This window comes from Vicia villosa, unplaced genomic scaffold, assembly GCF_029867415.1.
Source record: "Vicia villosa cultivar HV-30 ecotype Madison, WI unplaced genomic scaffold, Vvil1.0 ctg.005575F_1_1, whole genome shotgun sequence".
NCBI lineage: Eukaryota > Viridiplantae > Streptophyta > Magnoliopsida > Fabales > Fabaceae > Vicia > Vicia villosa.
The window spans coordinates 88,151-102,383 of NW_026706648.1; the positions used below are offsets into that span (position 1 = coordinate 88,151).

General features: G+C 35.9%; 1 protein-coding gene across 2 annotated transcripts; it reads left to right on the forward strand.

Annotated features, from left to right (window-relative positions):
* Positions 1–287: 287 nt before the first annotated feature.
* Positions 288–3,043, forward strand: LOC131642673 (embryo-specific protein ATS3B-like). 2 transcript variants are annotated; one of them, XM_058912892.1, is made up of 3 exons: positions 288–515; positions 646–768; positions 1,986–2,628. In XM_058912892.1, exons 1-3 carry the CDS (start codon positions 387–389, stop codon positions 1,995–1,997), a joined length of 264 nt encoding a protein of 87 aa, XP_058768875.1. In that variant the 5' UTR covers positions 288–386; the 3' UTR covers positions 1,998–2,628. The 2 variants fall into 2 exon arrangements, with proteins under 2 accessions (XP_058768875.1, XP_058768873.1); XM_058912890.1 differs by lacking the exon at positions 1,986–2,628 and adding an exon at positions 2,666–3,043 and having other exon boundaries at positions 303–515.
* The last annotated feature ends 11,190 nt before the right edge of the window (positions 3,044–14,233 follow it).

A 14,233-nucleotide genomic window follows, 5' to 3' on the forward strand; every position in this document is an offset into this window, starting at 1 on the left:
TATTCGAACTCATATTCTTTAACTTTATATATGTGAGTTTATGGTGGTACTTGTTTTGTCTGCATACTTAAATAATAACACACCCTTTGGTTCCTTCCTCCATGAAATCGATATAGATTTTTTATTGAATAAAGCCATTAGATTTTTAGAAGATATAACTCACATAATCTAATATGATATGTTAAATTTTATTGTATTATAATAAAATATTAAAATAGTGTATTGTTAGCATTTCATAATGGTGTAGTTTTCTTAACAATATATAGTGTAGTTAAATATTGGCTCTTTATAATGTAATAATTAATATAAATTTAGAGTATCTACACTAAGAAATTTTTCATTTCAAAAGCAAAAAAAGAAAAGTTACAATAGTAACCAACCAAACCATGAAATCTCTTACCTTAATGATCACATTCTCCATCATTATTGTCTTCTCACATGCATCACCAACAATTATCACTCGACTCCAACCACATATGAATCAATCTTCTGCGTTTAACCTTACTCAACAACAAGTAAATAAATCTTCTATTCTTAACCAATTATTATTATTATTATTAATTATTTAGAAAAACATATTCAACAGCCTTTCTTAACTACATGTATTATATGTTAAATAAAATTTTAAATTTATCTATGTTTTAGATTAATATGACTAAACTGGTGAAACCCTGCACTTACATGATCTCAGTAAAGACAAGTTGCAATTCTCCAGCAAACTCAGCAGATATAATCACTATTTTATTTGGAGATGCTGTTGGAAATGAGGTTTTTTTTAATTTATTTTCATGACATTTAATTTATTTATCTATTAATTTTATTTTTAATTAGTTAGATTAATTATTAGACTGCACATTATTTTATTTCATTTTTTTCAATATTTAGCCTGATATATCTATTATGGACTAATGGGCCAACAGTTTCTTATAGTCTATAGGAATTATCTTGTGATACCTTTTAAGTTTTATCTTGTAGGTTTAATTTTCTTACTATTAAAAATATTTTTTTCAATTTTTTCATTAATAACTTGTCGAAAACACCCCTCTTACAATCAAAAAATCTAGTATGCCATTTTAAAAATTCGGTATGCATTTTTATCAAAAAAAATTTAAAATTCGATATGTGACAAATATAACAATTTTCTTAAAAAATCAAAAATAAAACAAAATATATACAACCCAAAAAAAATGAACTATCGATTTTTATAAAAAAAAAAAAAAACTGAAAATGATCATGTATTTACACGCGTTTACAAAAAATGTGGTATCATGCATGTATTTTGAGGGCATTTTTTGAAATTGTCGGGATGCATGTATGCATTGTAGGATATCATATTTTTCAAAAAATGTTGATAAACATGCATGCAAAAAATTGATTTTTACCTGACATTTAAAAAATGCCAATAAAAAGTATACATTTTGTGAAAAATCCTATATAAATTTAACGCTGCAGATATAAATGGAAAAATTTATTAGAAAGACGCTTATTTGAAAATATTCGATAAAAACTTTAAAAATACAATAAAAGTCCAAAGTTTTTTAACACCTTCCAAAAAAATAACAATTCAAATAGTAAATGTTATGCGAGGGTATTATGGTAAAAGTGAAATAAATGTGAGTTGTCAAGTGAAAGGAAAAGGGTGGCAAGACAATTCTCCTCTCATTGTATTTTTATATGGTATATTATGGTTTTGTATGGTTTCGTACGACAACCCTAAATATTAGGGCTGCTATTCTTACACTATAATATTACACTTTGTATCTACACCATATAAAATACAGCAAATATGTGTACTTTTTGCATTGGAAAAGGTGAAGAATAATTATTAAATATTATAAAATGAATGAAACCGTATTTTATACGGTGTAATTGTAAGATATAGTGTAAGTTTATCATTCCTCCCCTAAATATTAATTAAATTCGAGTTATATTCTTTCAATTGAATCAAATTTATAATTTACAAACTAATATTTTAAATTTTTTAGTTAAGGATGTGATTGGTTTAAGAGAAATAAGGAAGAGATGATGAGGTGAAAGAGAAGTAGAAAAAAGGGAGAGAATTTCTCTGGATTGATTAAGAATAGAGATAGAGAAAAATAAGAAAAAGAAGAAGAGTGAGAACAACTATTTTTTAAATTCTTCAAAAGACAGAAGAAAGATCTAAAAAGTGTTTTTATAGTTATTAATTTTATATTTATGTCCCTATTGTATATTAATTCAATATTTTTATACATTTAAAATGAATAACATTTTTTATTCCTATCTCTTTCTCTTTATTTTCACGTATACCTTACATTAACTCAAATCTTCTTTTTCTCTCTTATACTTTTCTTTTCTATTTTTCTCTTTTTTTTTTTTTACTATCTCTTCACCATCAATCACACCTAAAAGTATCTAATTATGAAATTTACCTATTTAAAAAAATGTTTATAAATATCTTTTTAACTAGATAAAAAATTAATTTTTTTTTTACAAATATTATTATTTTTTTTCAAAAACATAAAGATGTTGATAGTGGATCGATTCGGACCATAAATGGGCAGCATGATATATTCTAAAAATAAATTATAATTAGTATGAAAATAGTGTTTTATTTTACCTTTTTTCTTTTGAATGGAATCATGGAATGAATTGATTTGATAATATATATTTTATATAATTGCAGCTCACAATATTAAATAAGGATAATCTAGATATTCATACGTTCGAGCGGTGCAAGACGCTTAATTTTGAGGTATTCGGAGATTGTATCGGCCAAATTTGCAAATTGTATGTAGCTAGGGTTGGATCAGACGGTTGGATCCCAGAGTCAATCACTGCATTCTACCGTGACTATCCCCCAATCACATTCATCTACAATGTTTTCATTCTTGATGATAAACAAGGACATGGCTTCGATTATTGTCAACATTAAGTTTAATGTTACATCTTTAAATACTCGTCTTTCTTTTCTTGAATAAAAAAAATACTTATTGCATTTTGTTAAAGATCAAATTGTCAATAAACATATTTATATAATATATAAACCATTTTCATTACAAAAGATGAATGATCCAGTTATATTAGTCTCTTACATTACTACTTAATGCTGATTTTAATTGGCTGGAAGCAACATGTCAAAGAAGATGTTGAAACATGTTCCATTCGACATCGCGCCAGGGCTTATCTTTCAGTTACTTCAGACTCAAGTAATTGACAGCTGCAGAATATTACTAACCAATATTATGCAATCATATGTGGCGCAAAGAAGAATCTAGAAGAATTAAATCGAAATATGTTTGATTGAAGACCTTCTAATTTTGGAGATTTATTAGGAAGATTTGATTGAAGACCTATTTTGTAGGAGAATCTTTTGGAGATTTGTAACAGCTAATGAAACTGTAATTAGAAGCCCAAGTCTAGTTGGAAATAGGTTATGAATAGAAGCTTTGAATCCTAGGTTTAATAGGGAAACCAATATGTAAAATTATAAGGGTTGTGTTGGTTGGTGAAACCACCCGGTTTGTGGGACGGTAACCTTGTTCTCACTCAAAATCCTTTAGGTAATGAGTTGAGTATTGTTCTTGGAGGAAGCTTTTAAGCAACTCCAAGTTGGTATTCTTAGTCTAGAGTCAAGGCTGAGTATGGAGGGAAGTGCGGCTTCCTGCTCGACATACGAGTGTGTTTCCTCATCATGGAAGTGTGTCTTTTATTCTATGGATACAAGACTGTGGAAACTAGGCCGTTGGTACAGCTCATGGGACTAGAAATTGTACAACACCATTGCGATTTTTGGATGTGGGATGGTGATTTCTCATATCTAGGGAGAACCTAGGTAGAGATTGCATTGGTTAGGGATTACGCGAGAAGTTGTAAATGGGAGAGTTTAACTTTGAATTGATACTACAGATAGTGGATCTCATTCCTGGCTTGGTATGCCCCCAGAGTAGATAGTTAAACCGAACTGAGTAAACAATTTTGTATGTTTTTCTTTTCTTTTTAGTAGTGTTATTTTCTTGCATGTGTTATCAATGTCAAATCAGATGTCTCAACATCCTCATAGGACATCTGAGTCTGCTGTACCATAATTTCAATTGGTATCAGAGCAGTCATCATGTTCGTTTTTCAGGTGAGATCTCTGGGAAGATACTTTCTAGTTCATGTTCAAGAAAGATAGTTGTGCTGAAAAGTTGCATGGACTTGGTCAGTTCATATGTTTAAGAATTGTCCCTAGAAGTGGAGGGTGGACTATTCGTGACAAGGTGTTTGGTGACCTTGCCTTGAGGGTGTCAGGAGAGCAGTGACTCATGTTGTTCCTGAAGCTTGGTGAAGGAGTTTTTTTGTTTATTCTGCTGCATCTGATGGAAAAATTTGGGTGTATCCTTTGATGATGCATCATATGGTGTGATACATGGAGGATTGTGTCGATTAAAGTATCCAAAGATACTCGAGGTTTGTCTCAGGTCCAATCATAAAAGCATTTACAATAAGTTTGTAGATGAGAGATCATAAGGAAGCAATTTATTTTTGCTCTCTTCTCTAGAAGACCAACCCCAAGTATTTACTTCAGCAGATTATGCAGGATTTTGCTGATTAAAGAGATTGTACAACAAATGCTTTGGGAGCTATCATACCTCAAAATTTGCCCATCATATTTCAAAATATTTTGGCTCAAGCACTTAGAAATAAGCCTGACTATCTCTCTCCTTAGCAATCAACCCACAATTAGGGTTTAGCTTCTCTCAAAGATCAAATCATGTTCTAAGACCTCAAATGGATCCCATGGCCTCTTTTATGCTTCAAAGGGTCCTCATGCCAAGTTTCAAGCTCTTATTCATAAGATTGCTTAGTCAACAGCTCAAATGGTCAACAGTTGACTAGTCTGACCTAAAAGTCAACTATGGTCAAAGTACAACCAAAACTTTTGATTTTTGGTCAATATCAATATTTTAATGTTAGATTCATCATTTGATCAAGGATTGATCATGTTTCATCTAGAAGAGCTCCAAAATCATCAAAACCCTAAGTTTCTAAATTAGGGTTTTTTTAAGGAGAAAGTCAACCCAACTTTGACTGATCATATCTCTCTCATGCTTTATCAGAAATTCCCCAATCAAAGCTTATTCTCAAGGAAATTCAATTCTCTACAACTTTTATGTTGGACCCAAGGTCAAGAAATGCTTCCGCATAAGAGATATAAGTCAAAACATTACAGGTCCTTCTAGAAGCTCGCAAAAAGCAGTTTTTTGTCAAGAGCCATATCATCAAGATAAAATCCTCAAATGGAAAAAAAGGTCCCAGAGTGTCCTGTAAAGGATGCTTGGAGGTTTCCAAAAAGTCCTAGAACACCTTCATATGATATATATTGAATGAGTTAGGGATTGCAAAAGTTGGGCAATTCTAAGAAAATGCACATAAGGCAAAGTGGTCAATTTTTATTATTTTTATTTATTTTTATTTCATGATTTAATCACTTAAATTCAAATTAAATGGAATGAAATAATGAAAATAATATAAGATTTGATTGAGATTAAATTTCTATCAAAAATTGAGGAATATATTGACATAAAAGCAAGAGAATTTTGTGGAGAGAGAAGGAGATATGATTTGAACCAAAATAGTATGATTTATAAGACTTTTTTCAATCAAATATTCTATCATCCAATCATGGATTTCTTGGCTCTTTTGTTGACCTAAATTTCAAGCTATATATATGCAAAAGGAGTCAGCCACAAGGGACGAAAATTTTCAGAAGAAGAATAGGGGTTTTAAAAGTGCAAAATATTCAAAGTTTAGGGCAAAATCGTATGGCTCTTTCCAAGCAACATCAAGGACAAACACTTGTCCCATTCCACTCAGAAGGTAATATAGAGTAAGTCCAGACATTTTATAGAATGCAATAGCACTTAAAACTTGAGTTTCACAAGCTCCATAAGCTCCATATTCATGACGATTGTATCTCATAAAATATTGTGAAATCTTGTGGTTTAATGGTTTGTTTAAGTTTATAGGATGTTTTAGAGAAGAATAGACCCCTCATTCATAAGATTTGAGGCCGAAACCATGAGTTGCCATGGTGTTAGTTACCAATTTGTGTAAATATCTTAGGTAATTTTTGGTAACTCTCAAGTCTTTTTGTGGTTAATAGTAGTATTTTATTGTCATTTGGTATATATTTATTCTTATATTTATATTATTGTTGAATAGTTCTTATCTTTGCAATCTATGTTGGATTTTGTAGTTTTTATAGATAATTGGAAGCTGGGACCATGGAAAAAGCACTTTGAAGATGTTCCTAGACCAAAGCCAAGGATTGCTGAAAAGAGGTAGCGCGCTAAGCGAGGTTGAGCCCGCTAAGCGCGCTTTTGAAGAAAAGAAGGAAGTTCTGGCAGAGAGTTCCGCGCTAAGCGAGGTCTGGAGCCCGCTTAGCGCGGTTGGGCGGTTTAAGCAATTATTGATAGCGCGCTTAGCGGGCTGCACCGCGCTAAGCGCGGTCTGCGAAACTTTGTTTATTTGTTTATGGGCCAGATCACTTTTGAGAGTGTGTTGGAGATATTTTAGAGAGAAACAAGAGCAATATACACTGTAGCAAATATAGAGTTGAAGATTGGAAGCCTTGATCGTCGATTAATCGCCATTTAATGCTTGTTGATCTTCATCCTTACCTTCTTGTGCAAGCTACCATTCTCATGGATAGCTAAACCACTTTTGTATCAAGATAAGATGTAATCTTCCTAGCCTTTTGTATGTTTTTCTTGTGAATATATGTGTATGAACAAGTGATGATCAATATAGATGGTTTAGTTTGTTTATTAAAGCTTTTCCTTTGGTATAAATGTTTGAGACATCAATGTTTGTATCTAGACTTAACTAATCATCTTTCAAACTATAAGTTGCAGACATGGATTTAGAGTTTGATGTTTACTAAGTATCGGTTCTTAAAACGTTATTTGTATTGTTTAAACGGTGGAGAAATCGTCGGTTAAACAATGCGGTAAATCTAACTATATCGTTGCGGACACGGACGATATAGGTGTCGATACGTAATTATATTGATCGTTAGCAAGTTCATAAGCATCTATTTATAAGGAAACATACAAATTTAGGTCGATGAAATCGAATCTTGATACATTTTCTTTAACTTAGAACTTTCACTAATTTACTCTTTGCTACTAAAAGAATTGAATGATCTTTTGCAAACCTAAAACTAAAGTAACATTAACTCAAGACAAAATAGGCTATAGAACGGCGGTGATATCGCAATAATCCCTGTGGAGACGATAATAACGAAAGTACACCACAATACTCTTTCAACAAAATGGCGCCGTTGCCGGGGATTGTTGTTTAGATATTGCAAGCATTGCAATAGTTTGTTTTGTATTGAGTCTCATAATTAATATCTTGTTTCTAAATTTATTTTCCTTGTGTTTGTTAATTTGCTTGGTTAGTTTTTCAGATTACAGTTTATGCGAGGACGTGTACCCGCAGATCAACTCCTTTTTGATCCTGAGATTGAGAGGACTGCTCGTAGAGAGAATAGCAAAACTCGTAGGAGGAGACAACTAGCTAGGGAAAGAAGACAACAACAAGAGGCATCTTCTTCTTCAACTCCTGTTGAAAACTTGGTTGAGGAAGAAATGGCTGCGGATCCACCACCTCGAGGGCCATGTGTTAACAGCCCTCGTCTCAATGCACAATTTGCTCGTGATCAGGCCAATGGAAGAAACTCCGAGATGAAGACGGGGTTACTTCAATTATTATATCAAAATCCGTTCACAGGGGCAGATCACGAGGATCCATTTACTCATCTAACAAAGTTCTACGAGATTGCCGGAACAATTGGTGCTCCGGAAGACCAAGAAGAACAGGTGTTCAGGAGACTTTTTCCTCATTCCTTAATTGGAAAAGCTAAGGAATGGTACCTTGATCAACCTAATAATGTCATGACAAATTGGAACGAGTTAGAAGAGAAGTTCTTGGATCGGTTCTTTCCTCACAATAGGTTCATGGAAGCGAAAACTTCTATTGCGGTGTTCTCTCAAGGTTCGAATGAATCTCTCAATGAAGCATGGGAGAGGTTCAAGTCCATGGTTAGAAAGTGCAAAGGTCATGGGTTTGATGAATTGTCTCAAATCCATATCTTTAGAAATGGACTCCAACCTCAACCAAAAACTCTTTTAGATGCTACCGCGGGTGGTTCGTTGATGTCAAAAACTGCTGCAGAAGCGATTGCTATCATTGATAGAATGGCTTTGAATGATCATCAAGGGCAACACAACCGTAGTGCATTGCAAAGAAAACCGGGAGTTCTTGAATTGAATACTAGTGATGCAATACTTGCTCAAAACAAGTTATTGACACAACAAGTAGAATTGCTCACTCAACAAATGTCAAAACTCCCTCAACAAATCAAAGAGATAAATGGGAGCCCTTCTAAAAATCAACATGTGATGTGTTGTGAATTGTGTAGGGGTGACCATCAAACTGGTTTTTGTCCTCCACCGGGTGAAGAGGTGAATTATGTGTCTAATCCTAATCAAGGATATGGTGGAAGACAACAACAACAACCTTACAACAATAACCAAGGTTACCAACAAAGAGGTAATCAAGGTTATCAACAAGGATGGAGGCCGGAAGCGGGCCCATCGAATCGTCAAAATCCTTATCAAGGCGGTTACAATCAACAACCTCAACAAACAAAGCTTTCTATCGAGGACACTCTTAGCCAATTCATGCAATTGCAAATTGCAAGCCAAAAGAGTACGGATGCCGCAATTAAGAACCTTGAAACTCAAGTCGGGCAATTGTCAAAGCAACTTGCCGATCAAAACAAAGGTCCTTTTCCGGCTACTACACAAGAAAATCCTCGTGAGCATTGTAAGTCAATTCTAACTCGTAGCGGTAGAAATATTGATATGGGTGTAGGAGAAATAGTTGAGGAGGAGATTGTTGAGAGTGAAAAAGATAGGGTGATTGAAGTAGAAAAAAATGTTGAGGGTGATTTAGTTGAAAATGAGAAAGAGAAAGAATTAGTGGAAAAAGAAACTCTTGAGAAAGTTGTAGAAAAAGAGAGAAAAAAATTGAGTGTGAGTGAAAAGGGAAAGAAGAAGGTGGATGATTCTATACAAGTGAAGAAATTACCTTACCCTCCCGGTCCGTCAAAGAAAGAAGATGCAAAGCACTATGCTCGGTTCTTGGACATTTTTAGCAAGTTGCAAATCAATGTTCCTTTTTCCGAGGCATTAGAGCAAATGCCGATGTATGCAAAATTCATCAAAGACATCATCACTAAGAAGAGAAGATTCTTGGATCCGGAGGTAGTAACGGTGAGCTCTTGTTGTAATGCGTTAATTCAACGCACTACTCCGATAAAATCAAATGATCCTGGGCGGGTAACCTTACCGGTGTCTATTGGAAATGTTCACATAGGCAAAGGTTTGGTAGATACCGGTTCTAGCATTAATTTGATCCCATTGTCTATGGTGAGAAGATTAGGAATCAATGATTTGAAGCCGACAAGAATGACGTTATCATTAGCAGATAAATCCACAGCTCATCCTCATGGAGTTGCGGAAGACTTGCTTGTCAAGGTCGACAAATTTTGGTATCCTGTTGATTTTATCGTCATAGACATGGAAGAAGATCCTGAGATTCCATTGATCTTAGGAAGGCCTTTTATGAAGACGGCCCGAATGATGATCGATATTGATGATGGCTTAATGAAATTAAGGTACCAAGATGAAGAATTATGTCTTGATCTCTTTGAAGCCATCAAGCATCCTAATGATGAGGATGATTGTTTTAGAATCGATGCTACCGAAAGGGCTATTATGAAAGTGGAGAATCAAATGCACTTGTCGAATCCTCTTGAGAAGACTTTAATGGAAGCTCTCGAAGTTCTCACCAAAGATCAAGAGAAGGAAATTGAAGATTGCTTGAGAAATTTAGAGGCTTGTGAGGAGATGAATCCATTTGAAACTCAAATTGAAGAGTTGAAGGATGAACCTAAAGTTGAAGAGCAAAAGGTGGAGTTGAATGTGTTACCATCTCACTTGAAATACGTGTTTCTCGGTGACAATTCTACTAAGCCGGTTATCATTAATAGTGGTTTGTCTAACAAGGAAGAGCATCGATTGAAGGAAGTGTTGACGAAGAATCAAGAAGCAATAGGATGGGTTTTATCCGACTTGAAGGGTATTAGTCCGGCCTATTGTACGCATAAGATTATGTTAGAAGATGATTTTCGGCCCGTGGCACAACCTCAAAGGCGATTGAATCCAACCATGAAAGAAGTTGTTAGAAAAGAGGTTGTGAAGTTATTAGAGGCGGGGATGATTTATCCCATCTCCGATAGCGAATGGGTGAGCCCGGTGCATGTGGTTCCTAAGAAGGGTGGATTGACAGTTGTGAGAAATGAGAAAAACGAGTTGATTCCTTCGAGAGCGGTGACTGGGTGGCGAATGTGTATTGATTATAGGAGGTTGAACCAAGCAACAAGAAAAGATCACTTTCCATTACCTTTTATGGATCAAATGTTAGAGAGGTTAGCCGGAAGAAATTTCTATTGTTTCTTGGATGGTTATTCGGGATACAATCAAATATCAGTGAATCCGGCGGACCACGAGGAAAACTGTTTTTACATGTCCTTTTGGCGTTTTTGCATACCGAAGAATGCCATTTGGACTATGTAATGCTCCTGCAACATTTCAAAGGTGCATGCAAGCTATCTTCTCAGATTTGATCGAAAAAAGCATTGAGGTGTTCATGGATGATTTTTCTGTGTACGGGTCATCATTTGACTTGTGCTTGAAGAACCTTGATGTGGTGATGGAGAGATGCATTGAAACAAATTTGGTTCTCAACTGGGAGAAATGCACTTTCATGGTGACGGATGGGATTGTTCTTGGCCACAAGGTTTCTTCAAAGGGTCTTGAGGTCGATCTGGCAAAAATTAAAGTTATTGAAAAGCTTCCCCCTCCGGTGAATGTGAAAGGCATAAGGAGCTTTTTGGGACATGCTGGGTTCTATAGAAGATTCATCAAGGATTTCTCCAAGGTTGCAAAGCCTTTGAGTAATTTGCTCAACAAAGGTATGGAATTTAATTTTGATGAATCATGTCTAAAAGCTTTCCTAGAACTTAAAGCAAATTTGACCACCACACCCATAATTGTCGCTCCTAATTGGTCGCTTGAGTTTGAACTCATGTGCGATGCAAGTGACTATGCGGTTGGTGCGGTCTTAGGCCAAAGGAAGAACAAACAATTCCATGCTATACATTATGCGAGCAAAGTTTTAAATGAGGCACAGGTTAACTATGCCACTACCGAAAAAGAATTGCTCGCAATTGTATTTGCATTGGAAAAGTTTCGCTCTTACCTCATTGGTTCTAAAGTTGTGTGTTATACTGATCATGCCGCAATCAAATATCTTCTCACCAAGCCTGATTCAAAACAGAGGCTTATTCGGTGGATTCTTTTGCTTCAAGAATTTGATCTTGAAGTGAAAGATAAGAAAGGTACAGAAAATTTGATTGCGGATCATTTGTCTCGGTTAGTGAATACCGAGGTGACAAACAATGAAAAAGAGGTGAGGGAAGAATTCCCCGATGAAAAACTGTACATGGTACAAGAAGTTAGACCCTGGTTCGCAAATATGGCTAATCATAAAGCATCTGGCTGGATACCTGAGGATCTAACTTGGAATCAAAGAAAAAAGTTTTTGAACGATGCTAATTTCTATGTTTGGGATGATCCTCACTTGTTTAAGTTGAGTAGTGACAATCTTTTGAGAAGATGTGTCGCAGATGAGGAGACAAAAAGCATTTTGTGGCATTGCCACAATTCGCCTTATGGTGGTCATTTTAATGGTTTGCGTACGGCCACAAAAGTCCTTCAATCGGGATTTTGGTGGCCTACTTTGTTCAAAGATGCTTACCACCATGTTGCCTCATGCGACAGTTGTCAAAGAACTGGTGGAATAGGGAAAAGAGAGGAAATGCCCCTCCAAAGTATTATAGAAGTTGAGGTATTTGATTGTTGGGGTATTGACTTTGTTGGACCATTCCCTTCCTCAATGTCAAATGAATACATCTTGGTAGCTGTGGATTACGTGTCTAAGTGGGTGGAAGCGATTGCTTCACCCAAAGCGGATGGTAAGACCGTGATAAAGTTTTTGAAGAAAAATATATTTTCGCGGTTTGGCTCGCCAAGAGTATTAATTAGTGATGGTGGATCTCATTTCTGTAATGCTCCGCTTGAAAAAGTGTTGGAGCAATATGGAGTAAAGCATAAGGTAGCTACTCCATATCATCCACAAACTAATGGGCAAGTTGAGAGGACCAATCGAGAGATTAAGAGAATTCTTGAGAAAACTGTGTCTAGTTCTAGGAAGGATTGGTCAATGAAGCTTGATGAAACCTTGTGGGCGTATCGGACCGCTTTCAAAGCACCGATCGGTCTTACACCATTCCAAATGGTGTATGGTAAAAGCTGTCACCTTCCCGTTAGAACTAGAACATAAGGCATATTGGGCCTTGAAGCTTTTGAATTTTGACCACAAGTTGTGTGGAGAGAGAAGAAAAATCCAACTTAATGAGTTGGAAGAGATGAGATTGCATGCCTATAAGTCTAATTCGATTTACAAGGAAAAGACCAAATTCTATCATGATAGTAAGGTTAGAATGAAGGACTTTAAGGTAGGGCAATTAGTTTTACTTTTCAATTCCCGGTTAAGACTTTTTCCGGGAAAGTTGAAGTCTAAATGGTCCGGACCGTTTTTGGTCAAAGAGGTTAGAAGCCATGGGGCTATTGTGATAGAGGACCAAAAATCAAAGCAAGAATGGGTAGTTAATGGTCAGAGGTTGAAGGTTTATCGAGGATGCGATTTTAATCGTGAAACTTGTGTTTTATCGTTTGGTGATCCTTGATTGCCTTTGACCGTCGAGCTGACCGACGTTAAACAAAGCGCTTATTGGGAGGCACCCCAATTTGTAAATATTCAGCTTGTTTTATGTGTTTTTTTACCGTTTATGTTTTTTGCGTTCTGGTCGAGCCAAAATCAGTCTACCGGTAAAGTTACACTTGCTGGTAGCAGAAAAAATTTTCTGTGTTCTGTCAAGGGCGCTTAGCGCGCCACTAGCCCGCTTAGCGCGCTTTTGCAATTTTGGAACCCCAAGTTCCGGAGACTTGCGCGCTTAGCGCGCTCCCTAGCCCGCTTAGCGCGGGTCAGTTTTAAAAAAAAAAAAATTATTTTTGATTTTGGGCCCTTTGTCTTTGACCCGGCCCAACACGAATTCTGGGTGAGGGAAGTAGGGTTTGCTGCTTTGGTTGCCTCATTTCTCCCATTTTCTTCTCCTAGTTTTCTTTCTTTCTTTCTTTGCTTACTTTTTGTTTGGCTAATTAATCATAGTTCTTGTGCCTTCTTCATCATCACCAAGGTAATGTCTTCATCTTCTTCTTCTTATTTCTTTTCTTTTATGCTTGCATTATATATTAAGGTTTAATTTGTGATTTTAGGAATATATGATTTGGTTAGGGTTTTGTGAATTGAAAACATAGTATAGATCATGTTTCCTGTGCCTTATAAGTGTTTAATCTGAATTTGGGTGTTGTTGAAGCATGGCTGAACCCCTGGTTCGCAGGGGATTTTTTCTGCAAATCGCAGAGCCCGCTTAGCGCGGTAGGCCCGCTTAGCGCGGTCTGGGGATTTCAGAAAAATCCCCTCTTCTGCCTGTTTTTGTTTGATGCAGGGAGGAGTGGAATTGTCTTTGCTTTTTCTTGGGCTGTTTATTATTTTTTTTTGTGTTATATAATGTGTTAACATGTTGGTTTTGTGGTGCCGTGTTCCTAATTATTTCAGATGGGACCGAAATTCCTGGGCTCTAAGAAAAGAAAGACCGGAACCGAAGGTGGCAGTTCTTCTCAAGCACCTAGGGCTATTCCGTTTAATCAAAACCGTTTTAAGAGTCATGTTCAGGAGGCGAGGTATAAGAAGTTAGAGGTTAGGACATGGTGGCCAGAGCGAATTGTGAGGATCAATCCTGAGGGAACCTATGGGTGGTGTCATCGCACCATTGAGGAGTATGGTTGGCTTAGACTTTGTGAGCCTGCACCTAAGTTTCATTTGGAGATTGTAAGAGAGTTCTATGCTAATGCCGTTCCAAATGAAGAATTTCCGGTTGAAGGTGTTCCCTTTGAGTTCAAAACTTGGGTGCGTGGTAAGGAAATTGATTTTTCTCGTCAAGCTATCCGTGAGT